Raw genomic sequence first — 17,334 nt, forward strand, 5'->3', positions numbered from 1 at the left:
GATAGCTGAGAGAAAATACAGGGGTTACAGGGATAAGGTAGCAAGGTTGAGACATTCTTTGAAGGGTCAGTGTGGACTCAATGGGTCGAATGGCCTGCTTCTGCACAGTAGGGATTCTATGGTTCCAGAATAGCTTCTTCCAAACTCATAATAACTGACACCTAGATGGACAAGGGTAGATGTCTGAATGGGAAAATGCCCACCTTCTAGTTACCCACCAAGCAGCACACCATCCTGACTTTGAAATGTATTGCTGTACTTTCACTTTCATCGGATGAAAATCCTGGAGCTTCTTCCTGACAGCATTTGGTCTACTTACACCCCAACTACTTCAGCAGTTCAAGGGGATATCTCACCACCATCTGCAATTAGGGGAGGACGATAAATGCTGGCCTAGCCGGTGATGTCTGCATGACGAATTAAAGAAAGAAACCCAGTTGTGATATTTACGCACTTAATACTTACCATCCACTTGCTGCTGAACTCAATTCACAATGATTTGATTGAATCAGAGAGCAGTTCATCACTGAAAGTGGCGGTTCAACTCCTTATGTCTGAGCACAAATCTGGCTCCTTTTGGGGGCAATGTTGGTGAGAACAGATTGCAACCTGATAACTTTGTGATAGTGAGAAGATGGGAGATGGTGAGTTTCCAGCTCTCCAAAATATTTGTTGTATTGTGGTTGACCTCTTAATTTTTGAATAAAATTTCAGCTTAGAAACTCCACTCTTGCATGACTACATATTGTGAATTACAGGAGATAAATGAAAAAGAACTTTTACAGAAATAAAAATGACATTAAAAGAGAGTGCAAAGGCAATCCAATACTGAAGGGATAGTTCACATTGGTCTCAGTAAGGTAATCTAGTTCTTTTAACCAAGAATTTAATAACTTTATTCACTAATAGCCGCTTTACTTAAACCATTTTACATAGTTTTGTATGCATTCAACACAATTATATTGTTGAAAAGCACAATTCAAATGATTTCCTTATTTGTAAATATTGTGGCTATTTACATATAATTGTTTTGCCTGTAACAATTCCATATTAGTTTGGAAATAAAAACATTTCTATTATCATTCATTTTTTCTGAATTACTTCAAAAAACATTGATATAAATTAAAGAATGGTGTCCAATATTGAAAATAGCTATATATCTGTTATCTTGAAGAGCGTAGTTATCCTGATGTTTATTATTCACACCTTGATACAGAAACACATTGTTAGCCACAGGGAATATTTGAGCGCTTTCTGCTTTTCATTTCTTCCTTTCCTGTTGCTCAGAACAGTTTGATACCTGCAGACGCAAATCTCTTTTTGCTTCTGTTTTCTTCTCTCTATGTTTCCTCTCCTGGGAATACTGTTGCACAGCTTGGAGAATGACCTTTTCCACCAGCTGCTTGCTGATAGTCCACAGCTCCTGTTCCTGCGGTTCATTCTCAGGTTTGTCACCTACCAAGAGATTGCAGCCACATTGAGTTAGTCAGTCAAGTCTGTATATATCAACATTTTTTTTGTATGATACACCCTCCCAGTCTCCATTTACTATTTTCTTCTCTCACAATTTTCATGTCATGGTTATTATATGAACATTGTACAGACCACATATTTGTATTTTTCTTTATTTTGGACAGTGAACCAAAATGGGAAAAGAACTTCTTAAAGTTAAGGGCTGAGGAAAGAGTTTTGGCAATTTGAAGAACAAACTGCTGAACCCACTCTGAATTGTGTTACATTGTTGCTTTGTTCATGTAATGGGGAAAGGTATATGAGACACCAAAACACCAGAGGTGTGTGCTCAGACCAATCTTCGTCCAGTGACAGATTACTGATTGGTTTGTGAGGTCTGGGGTCAGTTGTGGATCCCAGAAATTAGCAGCATGATGACAGCCGTCTGGTTCTCAGGCAGGTGAACAATATTTTCTTTTGGCGCAAGGAGAGATGTCTCCTGAGAGCAGAAAAGCAAAGGTCTCTCTCTGTCTCTCTGTAGTGAAGTAACCAAAGCCTGGAAGACAGCTAGACATCCTCTCTTGGCAGTTGGTGTAAGCTGTTAACACCTAATCAGTAACTAAAATACTGTACAAATACTGTACTCTGTGCCTTCTGTAAAGATGTTTTTTTAAAAAATCTGGAAATAAGGAGCTCAAAAAAAAAGGTCTTGGGAAGCTAAAAAGGATATCTCATAGAATCATATAAACTGATGCTACTGAACTGGGCTCCCCAACGTTTTCTGCCTCCACTCCCAACATGAGTGAAGATGGGCTAGATATAGCAGGGTTAGTGCCTGTACAGTCTTGTTTGTTGGCCAGGTAGAGAAGGTGACTCCCTGCGTCCCTAACGCAAACCTGTTTCCTGTCCCATAATTGGTCTCTTTCTGCCCACCATGGTCCATGATACCTGCACAAATCATCTCCCAAAATCCACAAACTCCTTAAAACCTTTCACCTCTGACGCTCCCTATCTTCCACCCACAGTATTATTCTCATAACCATCCAATTATAATAATTTTCAAATTTCCATCATTGATTTCTCCCAAAAACATGTGTCCACAAACATAAAACATCTATCCATGATTCTCCATGGCCTTCCAAGTATGATTTTTTTTCTGACTTCCATCTTCAATTACCTGTAGGGATATAGTGTAGAAATAGAAATGTTGCTGTACCAGTAATCAGAGGTCCAGGCTAATGATATGGGAAAATGGGTTGAAATCCCAGCCTGGAATCTGGTGGATTTAAATGCAATTAATAAAACCTATATTTCTAATTTAATATCATTAATGTGGACCATGAAGCTATCATGATTGTTGTAAAAATCCATCTAGTCTATTAATGTCCTTGAATAAAGGTAATTTGTCACCCTTATTTGGTTTGTTTTACATGTGACTTCAAACCAACAGTGGCATGATAATCTTTTAACTGCCCTCTGAAATGGTCTGACAAGTCACTCAGTTCAAGGGCAATTAGAGACAGGCAACGAATGTTGTGCTTGCTAGCAGTACCCACAACCCATGAATAAATAAAGAAAATGTCACCCCCGAGTTTTCCCCCACAAACATCCCTGACCTTACCCAATAACTCCTCAGACTCATAATCTCTCCCTCACTTTCCTCTTTGGTTGCGGTGTATCAGCGTTAGCCTTCTTGACAGAAGGTTAGTCAGATTTTCAATCTTGCTGGTTATTCAACAGAACATGGAGATTGTTCTTCATTGAATCATAGAAACCTTACAGTGGAAACAAGCCATTTGGTCCATTGAGCCCACACCAACCTTCCAAAGAGCATCCTACCTTCACCCACCCCTCCACCTTATCCCTGGAACCATGCATTCCCCATGAATGATCCACTTAGCCTGCACATCCTGGGCACAATGGGCAATTTTATATTGCCAATCCACCTAACCTGCACATCTTTGGACTGTGGGAGGAAACCTGAGCACCCAGGGGACACTGGGAGAACATGCAAACTCCACACAGACAACTGCCTGAGGCTGGAATCGAACCAGAGTCCCTAGAACTGTGAGGCAATAGTGCTAATCACTGAGCCACTATTTTGCCACAAAGTGAGGTCTTGATATTTATTTCAGTCAAACCTTGCATTACCTACATTTCTCATTTCTCCAATTCCACATTCGTCCATTCCCATTCCATACCCCATTCCCAACCCCATTCTCTTCCTGCACATACACAAATGTCAGCAAAGCAGAATACTGTTTACAAACAAGAATACTGGAAATATTCAGGCCAGGCAGTGTCTGTGGAGAGATGGATAGAGTTAAGTTATTACATCTGTGATCTTACATTAAAAATATCAGAGCATGCTTTGCATCACAAGATCTGTTTTGAGTAATTTTCGCTGTTTAAAATATTCAACCATTTTTTGATTTTCTTCTCCCTGTTTGCTAGGAACCTTGCTCCTCTCTAAAGTTGCTCAGTTGCTGATATAGCTCTTTTCAAAATTAATTTTACTTTCTCCAGACACAAATGGGAAGTGTTTTTTTTTAATCAGCTCTGATTCTCTGACCCTGTGCTCTGTCCAGCCCTGACTACAGGACTATTAAAAAAATCAACCCTATCTTTTCCTTCCTGTTCTATCATGTGGTTGGATGCCAAGATATAAGCTTGGGTTTGAATTAGCCTGGTCAATGAAAAAGCAAAGCCAAGAACAGTTTTCAGACTTAAACTTCAAAGTAATACTATTTAGTATACATTAATGCTAACTTCTGCTGCACACAGTAGTCGCAAACAGATCATATTCCGACATTAGATAAGAACTAATCAATCTTCTTTGTGTGTTTGTGCTCATGTGATCAATCACTTTTCCAGTCTACATTATTGTAGCTGGGTGCTGTTCTTCCAGTGATGTCTAATTCCAACCACTCAGCCATTTATACTCAGTCATGTGCAAGCTCCATAACATCATTGCAATGTTGTTCCAGTGTATTTAAGCTCTTGCACTACACTTCCAGTCACTATCAACCTCACAGTATTATGTAGAACCATATTACTTTTTATCCTAGCCAAGCACTGGTACACAGGTTATAACTACCTGAGGCTTTACTTCCTCCCTCCGTGGCATTTCTTCTGTCTGTACCCACTTCTGCACCATTGTGATCCTCAAAGGAAATACTTCTTTTTGGAACATTACCAGAATATTGTGGATTTAAGTTCCATTCAGCGACATCACCTCAGCTGAGGGAAGAGGCAGTGAGGTGGGGAATGGTGGAGTGCTGTGTGGATGGAATTTTAGTGACAAAATGTGAAGAGGTTTGTGAGCATGCAGGGGGTTAAAGAGCTGAGACTGCGCTGCTATCTTCCACCTTCAATTTGAATGTAACCTGTTGTGTGCAGGAAACCTGCGTCAGAGAGGTGAATTAGCAATTTTAATATGTAAAGTGCCTACTAACAATTAGTTTCACTCAGGAGTTGAACTTTGACTGTATGGATGCCTTTCCCAGCCTTTATGAAATCTAGCATGGAAATCAAGGTGAGAGGACAATGGGATTTCAGAAAGCTGGACAAGTGACAGGCAAGAAATGTTGCTCACACTTTTGAGGGTGCTTTCACTATATTTTTTGTATCTCCCGTAATAAAGACAGTAGGGAATATAAAACAAATAACAGAATTCGATAAGGAATATAAATGCCAGGATTGGAATGTAAATCAAAGGAATGCATTGTAAGATCCTATGGGCTAGTGATGAAGATATATGGTAAACATCATGGGAGAACCTAGGGCTGTCCATAAGGGCGTCTAATATTGATTGATTAATCTAATATTGATACAGGATTTGGATATATAGATTAGGGTGGCAAAACAATATAATCAATATTGTATGTAATTATTATAACACCAAGGATATTAGAATATTGTATGCATCTGGAAAAGCCAGAGCATCACTGAACTCTCCTCCAACCTGAACCATATTTAAGAGGGCATTTGGTCCCCACATGAAAGCCAGATTCAGCCAATTCCCACTAATTCTAATGCAAATTCCTACTAATTGCTATAAAAATCATAATGCCAGTTCTAATATTAAATTAGTTATATATAAAGTTATGTGGTTACACCTAATGTTAGAATTCTTTAGCCAACGGGTTTTGAGCAACCTCTGTCCCACCTCATCTTGGAAGATCAGATTAACTCTCTCTATCTTGTTGCTGCAATTAGGACTCCTTCTATTCACATACTGTCTGTAAGTGTATTCTAAATAAGAGATTGCTTCTGGGATGCAATTTACTGTCCACATTCTGATATTTCTACATTAACTATTTTCCATTAATAAGAAAACATTTATTCAAAGTCCGTTAATTAGACTGAAATTCCATCACTTTCACAGCTTGATAAGCTTGGCCGATTATTTGTCTCTTTCCTCCCCCCCCCCCAACCCATGGACTTAAGAATTCATTCAAGCCGTCTCCTTCATTATCTGATTTGCTTATTTAGGTTGGGGAGCTGCCACTGTTTATCTTCTTGAATTTAAGTTGAACCCCTTTAGAGGTCATCTGTTAACGCATCTGGCATTCAGTCCCTCTTGCCAATGAGATGGTGTCTCGTCTCCACTATCTCTAGCCCCTTGCTTTAAAGGAATTCAACAAAATCTCATAAAGTTGGGTGTAGATTACATTTCTAAATTTCTCAATACTCAATTACCTGAAGAGTCTCTATTATTGTGGGATCATACTTTTCTTTTAATTCTTGCTAAATTACAATTTTAGCCTTTCTGTTCTCAGACTTCTGTTATCAGACTGCCTCTTACAGATATCTGTAGCTGTGAGTATGTACAGACTTCATGTATTTTAATTTGTAAGCTCTTTTGTTGTATCGGTTACCTTGGGTTTATCTTATTCTCAAAGATACCTTTGTCCTAATTTATGATGTCACTCTAATGCTGAACTAAACAAGCAACTTCTGTTACTGCAGTTAAAAAAAGTCTCTGCCATCCTTATGGCAATTAAAATTCCACAGGCAGCCATCTTGTGCCACTTCTGCCTCAACACAGGGAGACTAAGTCTAGGAGCTGAATATTCAATAGTACTCAGTGTACAGAAGTTAGCCAAAAGGAAAGGGAGATACTATAGCTTTGTTAGAACAGTAAGAGGTCAGTGCTGTCATGAGATATGACTATGGCATTGAAAATCAAGTTTGGCTAGAGATATGAAAGTATTAGTTTGGCTAGAGATATGAAAATAGCAAGGGAATGATGTCCCTAGTGCATGTAATCTATACGTGCTTTAACAGTAATTGTACTGTAGGACACATATATATCAGGAAGTAATGGTAGCTTGGAAGAAAAGGTATGACAAAAGTCATGGGTGATTTTAATATGGACAGAATTAATCAAATTGGGAAGGTTAGCCTTGTGGGTAAGTTCACAGAATACATTAGAGATTGTTCTTTGGAGCAATACATTGGAGAAACAACCAGGGAGCAGACAACTTTGGATCTAGTTTTGAGTAAAGTGATGGGGTTAATTAATGATCTCTTAGTAAACGATGCCTGTACGTGTACTCCAGATGCTGTCTCATCAATGCCTTCTCATCAATTCTACTAGAGTGATCACAGCATGATAGAATTTCAGTTTTAATTAGAGGACAAAAAGCTTCAGTCCATTTAGTGCTCTTGTCTTAAACAAAAGTAGTTTACATAGGAATGGGGCAGAAAGACTATAATGTAGGACAGTTAAGGACTAATGATAAAATTTTAAGGAGAGATTCAATACCTCCTAACTAAAAAATATTCCAGAGAAGATGAAAGCTTGTAAGAGTTGAAAAGTATCCATGGATAAGCAAGGAAGTTAAAGGCAAAACTAAGGCATATCATATTATAAAGGTCAGTGGCAGGCTTGAGGATTGGTAAACTTTTAAAGACCAACCAAAAGGCAACTAAAAATGTAATAAGAAGAGCAAACATAAATTATGGAAGAAAACTAGCATAAAATATAAAAGCAGATAGCAAAAGCTCCAAAGTATATAGAGAAAAGAGAGTAACTATAATGAATGCAGGCCCATTAAAGGATGAGACTAGAGAGTAAAGAATGGTGAATACAGAAATGACAATATTCTGATTCAGTTTTCACAGTTAAGAACACTTAAACCAGTCCAATAGTGACAGGTAATATAGATGTGATAGAAAAGGAGGATTTTAAAATAATTGCTATCAGTACGGAAAATGTACTGAACAAACCACTAGGATTAAAGGCAGATGCGTACCCAGGGCTTGATGGCCTACAACCCAGGATCATAAAGTAAGTGGCAGAAAAAGTAGTTGATGCATTGATTATAATACTTCGAAATTCCCTGGATTCTGGAAATGTTCCAGTGGATTGGGAAAGTGCTAATGTAACATGCTTATTCAAAACAGGAGGGAGTCAAAAAGTAGGTAACTATAGACCAGTTTATTTAACATTTGTCATTAGAAAATTGTTAGAATCCATTATTAAGTAAGTAGTAATACGACATTTGGAAAGTCAAAATGCAATCCATCAGAGTCATCACGGTTTTATGGAGAGTAAATTGCGTTTGACTGATTTGCTACAGTTCTTCAAAAATTAAACTAGCAATATGGGTAAATGGGGGTCCTGTAGTTGTAGTACATCAGGACTTCTAGAACATATTTGATAAGGCCCTGCACAAAAGGTTAATATACAGGTGATATCACACTAGGTTAGGGGTATTACATTAACTTGGCAGTGAATTGACTAACCGATAGAGAATAGGGAGTAGAGAGTAAGATAAATGGAGCTTTTTCTAGTTGAAACCTGGTACTAGTGGAGTGCCACATGGTTCAGTCCTTGGGCCTCAAGTATTTTCAGTCTATATTAATAACTTGGATGCAGGGATAGAATTTACATTAGCTAAATTTACAGATGACATTAAGTAGGTGGGAAATAAATTGCAATGAAGAAATAAGACATTTACAAATGGATATGACTAGGTTAGATGAGTGAGCCAAAATTTGGCAGAGGGAGATGGATGTGGATAAATGTGAGGTTATCCACTTTGGTCAGAAGAATAAAAGGGCAACTTACAATCTAAATGGAAAGAAACTTCAAATGTTTTCAGTTCAGAGGATGTCCTCATGATGAACCAGCGAAAACTAGCATGCAAGTACAGCAGGTCATAAGGAAGGCAAATGGAATTTTGACATTTAATGCTCAAAGAATGGAGTATCAAAGTAGAGATGTGTTTTTACAATTGTACAAGGCATTGATGAGACAGTATCTAGAGTACACGTACAGTTTTCATCCACTTGCTTGAGGAAGAATATAATTGCATTAGAGGTAGTACAGAAGAGGTTCAGTAGATTGATTCCAGATTAATGTTTTGGGGTATGTGTTTGAATCCCACCATGGAAGATGGTGAACTTTCAATTGAATAAAGTAAATTTTTTTAAAGAAGTTAGCCAAAAGGTAAACATGTAACCATAGTTGAGTCTCATAAAAGCCCATTTGGTTCACCGATGTCCTTTAATGAAGAAAATTTGCATCCATACCTGGTCTGGTCTATAAATGACCCTAAACCCACAAGAATATGTTTAATATCCTTAGGCATTGCAAAATTCCATTTACTTACATCTGGTGATTCCTGCCAAAGTTGGGACAGCTGTCCCAGAAATTAGTAAATGAACAACCTGACATTGCTCAATTCAGTCAAATATAATTTACAGATAATATCCCAAACACCATTACCATCCCTGAGCCTGTCCTGTCCCATCACCAGCGATAGCCACAGAGCAGTAGAGAGATGGGAGATGTTGTCCTGGGAGTCCTCACTCAGGGGATGATTCAGTACTCCTCCATGTTGAACACTTCATGGAGGAAGCACTGAGAGTGACAAGGTTACAGAATGTATTCTGGGTCAGGAAACTTAATGTCCATCACCAAAGGTAGTTCAGTAGTGCCAATACGAACTGTGCTGACAATGTCCTAAAGGAAAATACTGCGGAATTAGATCTGCAGCAGGTGATGAGGGAACCAACAGGAGGGAAAATCCTACTTCACCTTGTCCTCACCAGTCTTTCAGTCCTCCTGGGACTTGAGGGAGATGCTAGAAGACTCTGCAAACATTATGGCCCTGTTCAAGAAAGGTTGTAACCAACTGATGAGTTTAACTAAAGTGATTTTACTTCCTATTTTATACTAACTAAATTAAATATTTGACTGCATTTATTTTTGTATTTGAAAATGAAATAATACAGCTAATTGTAAAGGTAAATGATCCCACCGCATTGGTTTCACACAGGCATAGAGAGAAGGACTGCTGTTTCATCCATATTCATGAACAACACACTGGAATTGTGAACAATTGACAAATTTTATCCAGCACAATATAAATTGGTAATGAATGTATTCTGCCAAACTACTGCTTCATGATTTAATCAAGAAATGCTTTCAGATCTCAATCCATTGTCTCTCTCACTAATGATGAATGATGACTTCTCAAGGGCAATTACGTTTGGGTAATAAATGTTCACTTTGGTAACAATGCTCAAGTTTCATGAAAGGATAAAAAATGCTTCATTGACATGAACAAAACAATCAGCCATTTAATAAGTCAAACTCATTACATCAATTGTAACCCTTGTCATGTAGTCTGTGACTATAATTATTGCACGCTGATGTACTTTACAAGTACAGTCTTAAAGGTGAAAATCTTGAACATCTGTAACCCTTCTAGAATAGCCTGCTGTAATTTCGGTATAAATCTGCCTACAGGTTAAAAATCCAGGTAAGAACCTCCATCCATCATGGACAGCTCTATTGACATAAGAGGCTATGGTGTAAACTCCCTATGTTAAAATTCTCAATTTTAGTGGCTTTAGGTGAACCAACTGCAGCATCAACTGAGGTATGCATTCTAATACCAGATTTACATACCTACCAAGTGTTTGTAAAATATGATAATCAGTTGGAATTTTAGGCCAGGATCATGTCCTGAAGAAAAAAAATTCCTTTTTTTATTTCAATACAGGCCCCAGACCAACATTAATATTAAAAATTGCTTGGCACAAAACCCTGGCATTTCCTCTTTTCCCCATCACAACATTCTTCAGGCAAACATTTCAGTCTATTCAACATTAGATGTCTTAAACATTCTGTTCATAACATGCATCCCTACAATTGTCAAGGTGCTCTGACCCAGGCAGGTATAAAATGGTGGATGCACTGATGCTCAAAGTAATTCCCATTTGGATTTTTGGAGTAGCTGTGCATAGTTATAATATTGCATAATCATTTCAACGTTACAAGCATGTCTTAAGATTACAGTAAAAATTTTCAAACTATTTTTGTGCTATATCGTGTTGATTTTTCATAATATTTGAATACCTCTCCAGTCTTAATGTTGTTTAGCACACAAGCAGTATCTCATGTTACAATGCATGGGCACCAGCCTCCCTTATCCATTGACATTGGCATCCAACATTGGCCAATCTCTCATGACCATCATGGCACCTGTCTAATCCACTTACAGGATGCTTGGGAAGCACAGATTTGAACTGCAGAGCACAACAAAAACTAGTATTGAAAAAAGAACGAAAGATGCTAGAAATAAGAAACTGAGTGAAGCTCAGTGCAAGCTGGAAGAACAGTATTACATTTTCCACTTGGGAATTCTGCTGCCTTCTGGGCTTAATATAGAGTTAAACAATTTTAGGGCTTGAGCCACCTTCTCCCATGTTATTATCCCAATCCCCACACATGGGCTGGGACCATACACAACCCATCGTCAGCCCCACTCATAGTTATTCATTCTCCCATACTGCCCTTTACTCACTCCTTTGTCTGTCCAACTGTGTTTCTCTCCCTTTGGCTTCTATCTCCGCCTATCATTTACTCTCTGGCACCACACCCCCATCCCATTTTCTGCATAAACACACATTTTTTTTTAGCTACCATCAGTTCTGACCTGAAATGTTAACTCTGATTTCCCTCAAATAACATTGAAAGGCCACTCCAAAGACACTTTATACACTGATTGGACTAGGCTGCATCTTAGTGTTGCTTAGTTGCTCACTTAGCACCTACCTGAATGCTTACAGCACTCCTGTTTGCTTTACACTACTTTACACCCAAAATATTAACTTCTGCACCTCATGACGCTGCCTGGCTTGCTGTGTTCTTCCAGGCTCCTGCTTGTGCCAAATACCGCAGTCTCACATCCAGATGACTTGCCTTCCTGGTCAGCAGTCTTCAGTCAAGGAGGTTTATATCTTGGTTAGAAACAAAATCTCATTGTACGGACAAGATGTATGTCAATCATCCCTGCTCCATGTGCCAGCAGGCTTGCATAGCAAACACACTGTGTGTGCAGCAAGCAGTGAGCCTTATCTCATTGCTTTAGATGGCTAGTCCTTATTGAAGTTCATAGAGGCCCTCATCAGTCAGAGAATCAAGGGCAGCCTCCAATACCACACTTGGCCATGGGTCAGAGGTGTTGTAGGTCAGGCTCTCCATGCCTCTTCAGTCCAGAGAAGGGTCACAGTCAGTGCCGTGACTTCATGAGGTCCAGTTATTGAAGGTGGGCTAAGATGACCAGGAGATATAAAAGCGTTAGTCAGGAGTCTGAGCACGTTTTGTCCAGGGCTGTCCAGCTAAGTCACTCAAGGGGATGTGCCATGGTTAGTCCATGGATTCATGGTGGAACTCATAAGTACATAATGAGAAATGAAATGACTGTGATCACATTTGAAGTAGGCAGAGTAGATAAATTGGCCTATGAGGCAGGGGGCTTTAAGACCCACTGATGTGAGGCCCTTTAAAGGGAATGAACTGTACCAGACACAGACTTAAAGGCCCCTAATCACAAATGCCTTCAGTGCAAGTAAAGGACATTTAGGCCATCAAGTCTCACCAACCCTCCAAAGCATATTCCCTCAGTGGGTTCTCCTTCTAGCTTAGATTTAGGACCACAATGATCTCCTCACTGCCATGTCTCAACAGCTGGTCAATGGTAATATGCTCCAGATCTTTGGTACTAAGAGGACTGCCAAAGGCCAGGTACCTGCTCAGGCCTGGGCAGATGATAATCCAATGTTGTTGGCCATGAATGATTTTGTACAAATGTGCAGACAGTCCCAGGTACAGGAGGTAAGTTTGTCAGATACACTCAGTGAACTGAACCAAGATTCCATCAACATTATCAGTATGTGCTGGGAAAAATCTGCATTCTGCGTTCTTTCCATTTTCTTTGAATAATCCTGTTAATGATAAGAATATCAGAGATGGTAGGGAAGAACGGTGAAAGGTGTTTGACTGATCATGAAGGATCATCTAATGGACTAATGAAGAGTTCTGATGAAGGTTCATCAATCTGAGTCATCTATGTTGTTATTCCACACACCCACCCTCACCCCACCCCACCCCCGTATCACTGCTACTCCTGCTGAGTATTTCCAGCATTTCTGCTGGAACATGTTTGTTTTCCAATTAGCCATTGTGTCTTGATGATGGATGTAAAGGATGATCAATCTAGATGTAGGTTTGCTCGCTTAGCTGAAAGTTTCGTTTTCAGACGTTTTGTCACCATACTAGGACGAAGCTTTGGATTCCTCTGGAGGCTCACTGAAGATGTTACCTAGTATGGTGACATAGAACATAGAACATAGAATAATACAGCGCAGAACAGGCCCTTTGGCCTTCGATCTTGCGCCAACCTGTGAACTATTCTCAGCTCGTCCCCCTACACTATCCCATTATCATCCATGTGCTTATCCAAGGATTGTTTAAATCTCCCTAACGTGGCTGAGTTGACTACATTGGCAGATAGGGCATTCAATGCCATTACCACTCTTGGAATAAAGAACCTGCCTCTGACATCTGTCTTAAATCTATCACCCCTCAATTTGTAGTTACGCCCCCTCGTACAAGCTGACATCATCATCCTAGGAAAAAGACTTCCACTGTCTACCCTATCTAATCCTCTGATCATCTTGTATGTCTCTATCAAATCCCCTCTTAGCCTTCTTATTTCCAATGAGAACAGACCCAAGTCTCTCATCCTTTCCTCATAAGACCTTCCCTGCAGACCAGGCAACATCCTAGTAAGTCTCCCCTGCACCTTTTCCAATGCTTCCACATCCTTCCTGAAATATGGCAACCAGAACTGTACACAACATTCCAAGTGTGGCCGCACTAACATTTTGTATAGTTGCAGCATGATATTGCGGCCCCGGAACTCAATCCCTCTACCAATGAAACCTAACATACCTTCTTAACAGCACTATCAACCAGGTGGCAACTTTCAGGGATCTATGTACATGGACTCCAAGATCCCTCTGCACATCCATACTACCAAGAATCTTTCCATTGACCTAGTACTCTACATTCCTGTTATTCTTCCCAAAGTGCATCACCTCACATTTAGCTGCATTGAACTTCATTTGCCACATCTCAGCCCGATTCTGCAATTTATCCAAGTCACCCTGCAACCTGTAACATTCTTCCACACTGTCCACTACTCCACTGACTTTAGTGTCATCTGCAAATTTACTAATCCATCCACCTATGCCTGGGTCTAAGTCATTTATAAAAATGACAAACAGCAGTGGTCCCAAAACAGATCCTTGTGGCATACCACTAGTAAGCAGACTCCAGGCTGAATATTTTCCATCAACCACCACTCACTGCCTTCTTTCAGAAAGCCAGTTTCTAATCCAAACAGCTAAATCACCCTCAATTCCATGCCTCTGCATTTTCTCCAACAGCCTACCATGTGGAAACTTATCAATGGCTTTACTGAAGTCCATGTTTACCACGTCAACTGCCCTACCCTCATCTACGTGCTTGGTCACCTTCTCAAAACACTCAATGAGGTTTGTGAGACACACCCTGCCCTTGACGAAACTATGTTGACTGTCTAAAATCAAATTGCTACTTGCTAGATGATTATAAATCTTATCTCTTGTAATCCTTTCCAAAACCTTTCCTACAACAGAAGTAAGGCTCACTGGTCTATAATTACCTGGGTCATTTCTACTGCCCTTCTTGAACAAGTGCACAACATTTGCAATCCTCCAGTCCTCTGGTACAAAACCTGTAGACAATGGCAACTCAAAGATCAAATCCAAAGGCTCTGCTACCTCCTCCCTAGCTTCCCATAGGAACCGCGAATAAATCCCATTGAGCCCAGGGGCCTTGTCTACTTTCACTCCTTCTAGAATTGATAACACCTGTTCATAACTAACTTCGATCCTTTCTGGTCTAATATCTCGTGCCTCATTCTTCTCCACTACAATATTCTCCTTTTCCTGAGTGAAAACCGATGAGAAATGTTCGTTTAGCACCTCTCCGATCTCCACAGGGTCCACACTCAACTTCCCACTTCTGTCTTTGACTGGCCCTATTCCTACCCTAGTCATCCTTTTATTCCTCACTTATCTATAGAAAGCTTTAGGGTTCTGCTTTATTTTATTGGTTAAAGACTACTTGTGTCCTCTCTTTGCTCTTCTTAACTCTCTCTTTAAATCCTTCCTAGCTAATCTGTAACTCTCCATCGCCTCATCTGAACCATCTTGCCTCATCAACATATAAGCCTCCTTCTTCTGCTTAACAAGAGATGCAATTTCTGTAGTAAACCACGGTTCCCTTACCTTATCACTTCCTCCCTGCCTGACAGGGACATACCTATCAAGGACACGCATTATCTGTCCCTTAAACCAGCTCCACATTTCCATTGCCTGCATCCCCTGCATTTTGCTGCCTCATTCTATGCATCCTAATTCTTGCCTAATTGCATTATAATTGCCCTTGCCCCATCGATAACTCTTGGCCTGGGGCATGAACCTATCCCTTTCCATCGCGAAACTAAACGTAACTGAATTATGGTCACTCTCTCCAAAGTGCTTACCTACCACAAAATCAAACACCTGACGTGGTTCATTACCAAGCACCAGATCCAGTGTGGCCTTCCCTCTTGTCAGCCCTTTGACATACTGTGCCAGGAAACCCTCCTGCACACCTTGGATAAAAACTGATCCATCCGACGTACTAGAGTTATAGCATTTCCAGTCAATGTTGGGGAAGTTAAAGTCCCCCATAATGACCACCCTGTTCTTTTCACTCCTACCCAGAATCATTTTGCCAAACCTCTCTTCCACCTCCTGGGAACTCTGCAGAGGCCTATAAAAAACTCCAAGCAGTGTGACCTCTCCTCTCCTGTTTCTAACCTCAGCCCACACTACCTCAGTAGACGTGTCCTCGTCAAAAGTTCTTTCAGCCACTGTTATACTATCCTTGACTAACAAGGCCACACCGCCCCCTCTTTTACCGCCTTGCCTGTTCTTAATGAAAGATCTAAACCCTGGAACCTGCAACATCCATGTGCAGGCTATGTGGATTAGCCATGGTAAATGTGGGATGACAGGGATAGGGTGAGATACTCTTCAGAAAGTCAGAGTAGACCCAATGGCTGAATGGCCTCTATCTGCATTGCAGGGATTCTATGTTACAAAAAGAATTTACCATGGGATGCCACACAATATATTTCACTCAAGAACTGCATCGTGCATAATCTTTACTTAATGTAGTCTCCACAATCAAGACTTGTATGAATCAAAATGAAGTTGTTACATGCAATGCAATGGGAACAATAAAAAATCCATGGTATTTGAACAATGATGACAGATGAAAGTACACACACCAAATATTGACATCAGCATGTGATATGAAATGTAGTGAACACACAAATGTATTTAGAAATAAGGAAATCTCACAAATCCTTCTGCATCAAGACAAAAATGAAATAAACAGACTTCCAAATCAATGGGGCAAAATCAAAATATACGTGACTATTCTCATGACCAGATGCTAAATATAGCAAATTCAAGACAACGTTGAGTATCATCACTCTCCAGTATCTACAGTCAAATTTAATTTCATCATTAGAATAGGATATATGAGCAATACTTGCTAGGATCTGCGTTTAACAGTCTTGAAAACAACAGCATCATTACATATTCACTGAAATTGATTTATCCTAAGGCATTCAGGCTACATTCTGTTTAAAGTAGTTTCATTTCTGGTCCTCATTAAAAGTTTCATTAACATGCAAGTATTAAGGAGCATTTATTGTCAAGTAGTGGTAATCATGAAGTGGCACTCACCTACAACAAACACCATGATATAGACGGGATAAATGTGTATACAGTATATATCTTTGTACAAGTTGACCTTAACGGCTGAGGCTTGTGTCCTGTTTCTGTGCTTGGCCAGCTCCAACAATCAATTTGCTGGGCAAAATCTCTGTCCCACCCTTTTTGCCTAACAAAATTATTTTAAAACTGATCTTGAAGTGACTGACGTCCAAGGCTGTCACTTGCAAATGGGGACAGTTGTTACTTGAAACCTGCTCTGCAGGGAGACAACTAATTGCTCTTAATTAAATGCTGCCATTTCTGAAGAGCATATCATGGCATTAGGGTACAATAGCTTTCTCATTGCCAAACTCAAACTAAATGTTAAAAATGAAGATTACAATGCCTGTTTACCTTATAGAATAATGTTTCAAATACAGAACACAGAAGCTAAATAAATATACTTGATTACAGTTGCATTTCTTTTCTGAAGCAGCATGCTTTAGGAGGATATTAATATTTGATTAGGTTTTGATGTTTCCATCTTCACTATGATGTCTGTGTGAGGTTAACGATATTACATTTTTACCTTATTCTCTAGTATCCTTAATGTGCAAGAATTTTTTGTTGTTTTTCATGTGTTAATCCCATTTAAGTTCACTTTTTAAAATCTTAGTCATATTTATTTCAACATTACAAATTTCAAAGGGCTTAAAATTATGGGTCACATTTATCATTCTAAACAAGGGATGACAATTTGAT

General features: G+C 39.5%; 1 protein-coding gene across 1 annotated transcript; it reads right to left on the reverse strand.

Moving 5' to 3' along the window:
* Positions 1-878: 878 nt before the first annotated feature.
* LOC122549554 (A-kinase anchor protein inhibitor 1-like) lies at positions 879-16,690 on the reverse strand. Its single transcript, XM_043689399.2, has 2 exons — positions 16,603-16,690; positions 879-1,455 (listed from the first exon to the last, which is right to left on the reverse strand). Exons 1-2 carry the CDS (start codon positions 16,616-16,618, stop codon positions 1,262-1,264), a joined length of 210 nt encoding a protein of 69 aa, XP_043545334.1. The 5' UTR covers positions 16,619-16,690; the 3' UTR covers positions 879-1,261.
* Between the last annotated feature and the right edge of the window lie 644 nt (positions 16,691-17,334).

This window comes from Chiloscyllium plagiosum, unplaced genomic scaffold (assembly GCF_037043375.1).
Source record: "Chiloscyllium plagiosum isolate Xiang-an unplaced genomic scaffold, Cpla_swu_hap1 HiC_scaffold_4, whole genome shotgun sequence".
NCBI lineage: Eukaryota > Metazoa > Chordata > Chondrichthyes > Orectolobiformes > Hemiscylliidae > Chiloscyllium > Chiloscyllium plagiosum.